Raw genomic sequence first — 940 nt, 5'->3', positions numbered from 1 at the left:
TTACACAAAGGCAGTGGGAATGATAAGCAGAACAAACCAGATAGCTGTAAAACCTGAAAATCAATATGGTTAGCACTTGGAGTTATCTTTGTTATTACATTTACTCCATCTGGGACAAACAGGCAAGATTAGGGATAGGGTCTCATCTTGCCCCTCTGCCCAGAGGCAGGAATTTTTCCATGTTTCCCCATTGCTCCCAGGACCCAATCAACTAGACATTGACCAGAGTCATATAACCAGGGACAACTGATGTTGTGGTCTCTGGAGTAGTTTGCAAAACTCCTCCTTCCGTTCCTTCATCTCAGTCCATTATTCCTTCTCACCATAATGTGCACTACAGTTTTTGACAGACTCCAGCTGAAATCAAGAGCCCTTGTGCAAAGTCTTGAGCATGTGCACAGTCAGACATAATCTCTATTTCATCAGCTAATGGCTGAGTGGAAGATGGGGAAAGGGGAGAAGAAAATCTCTTCAGACTGATCTAAATGCACTGGTGTAGCTGTGAAGAAATGTTTTATTTGCCCATCTTTTTTATTCCTTTGAAAATGTGAAAAAACCTCAGCATTTAAATATTTACATTTTTTTCTGCTTTTTTTCCAGTTGAAGTGATTCACTGAATTCACAGAAAGTCTCAGAGAAGAATCTGAAAATGGCTCCATTAAAAAAAACTGGCTTTTGGTTTATCTATTCTCTTTTACATTCCTTACAAATATTTGAAAACTTCTTTATAAAAGCTTAGACAATCTGTTTATACTGTCTTTACTAACTTCTCCCACAATACATGGGTATAGATTTGTCTTGCAGCATATTTAGTAGCTCTTCTAACAGGAATGGATCTCTTTGGAATAGAACACCAAACTGAAAGAGCAACTAAGTGCTCTGGGTAGTGAAGTCTTTAATAAAATGGCATACCTGTCACTGGCAGTGTCCCTGATGAGGA

The 940-nt window shown here is 38.7% G+C and overlaps 1 protein-coding gene across 1 annotated transcript in view; it reads right to left on the bottom strand.

The window, feature by feature from the left end:
• The window catches only part of LOC115948860 (interleukin-2 receptor subunit alpha-like), a 12749-nt gene continuing 11809 nt past the window's right edge, over positions 1–940 (bottom strand). Inside the window, exons 5-6 of the mRNA XM_031064248.1 lie at positions 913–940; positions 1–53 (exon numbers count right to left, since the gene is read on the bottom strand). The exon at positions 913–940 is cut by the window's right edge and continues 26 nt beyond it. Coding sequence (XP_030920108.1) covers positions 1–53; positions 913–940 — 81 coding nt within the window. The remainder of the gene's footprint in view (positions 54–912) is intronic.

The sequence above is a fragment of the Geospiza fortis genome, unplaced genomic scaffold, assembly GCF_000277835.1.
Source record: "Geospiza fortis unplaced genomic scaffold, GeoFor_1.0 scaffold215, whole genome shotgun sequence".
Classification (NCBI taxonomy): domain Eukaryota; kingdom Metazoa; phylum Chordata; class Aves; order Passeriformes; family Thraupidae; genus Geospiza; species Geospiza fortis.
The sequence above is the reverse complement of the archived record's forward strand: the minus strand, read 5'-3'. Positions and strand labels throughout refer to the sequence as shown.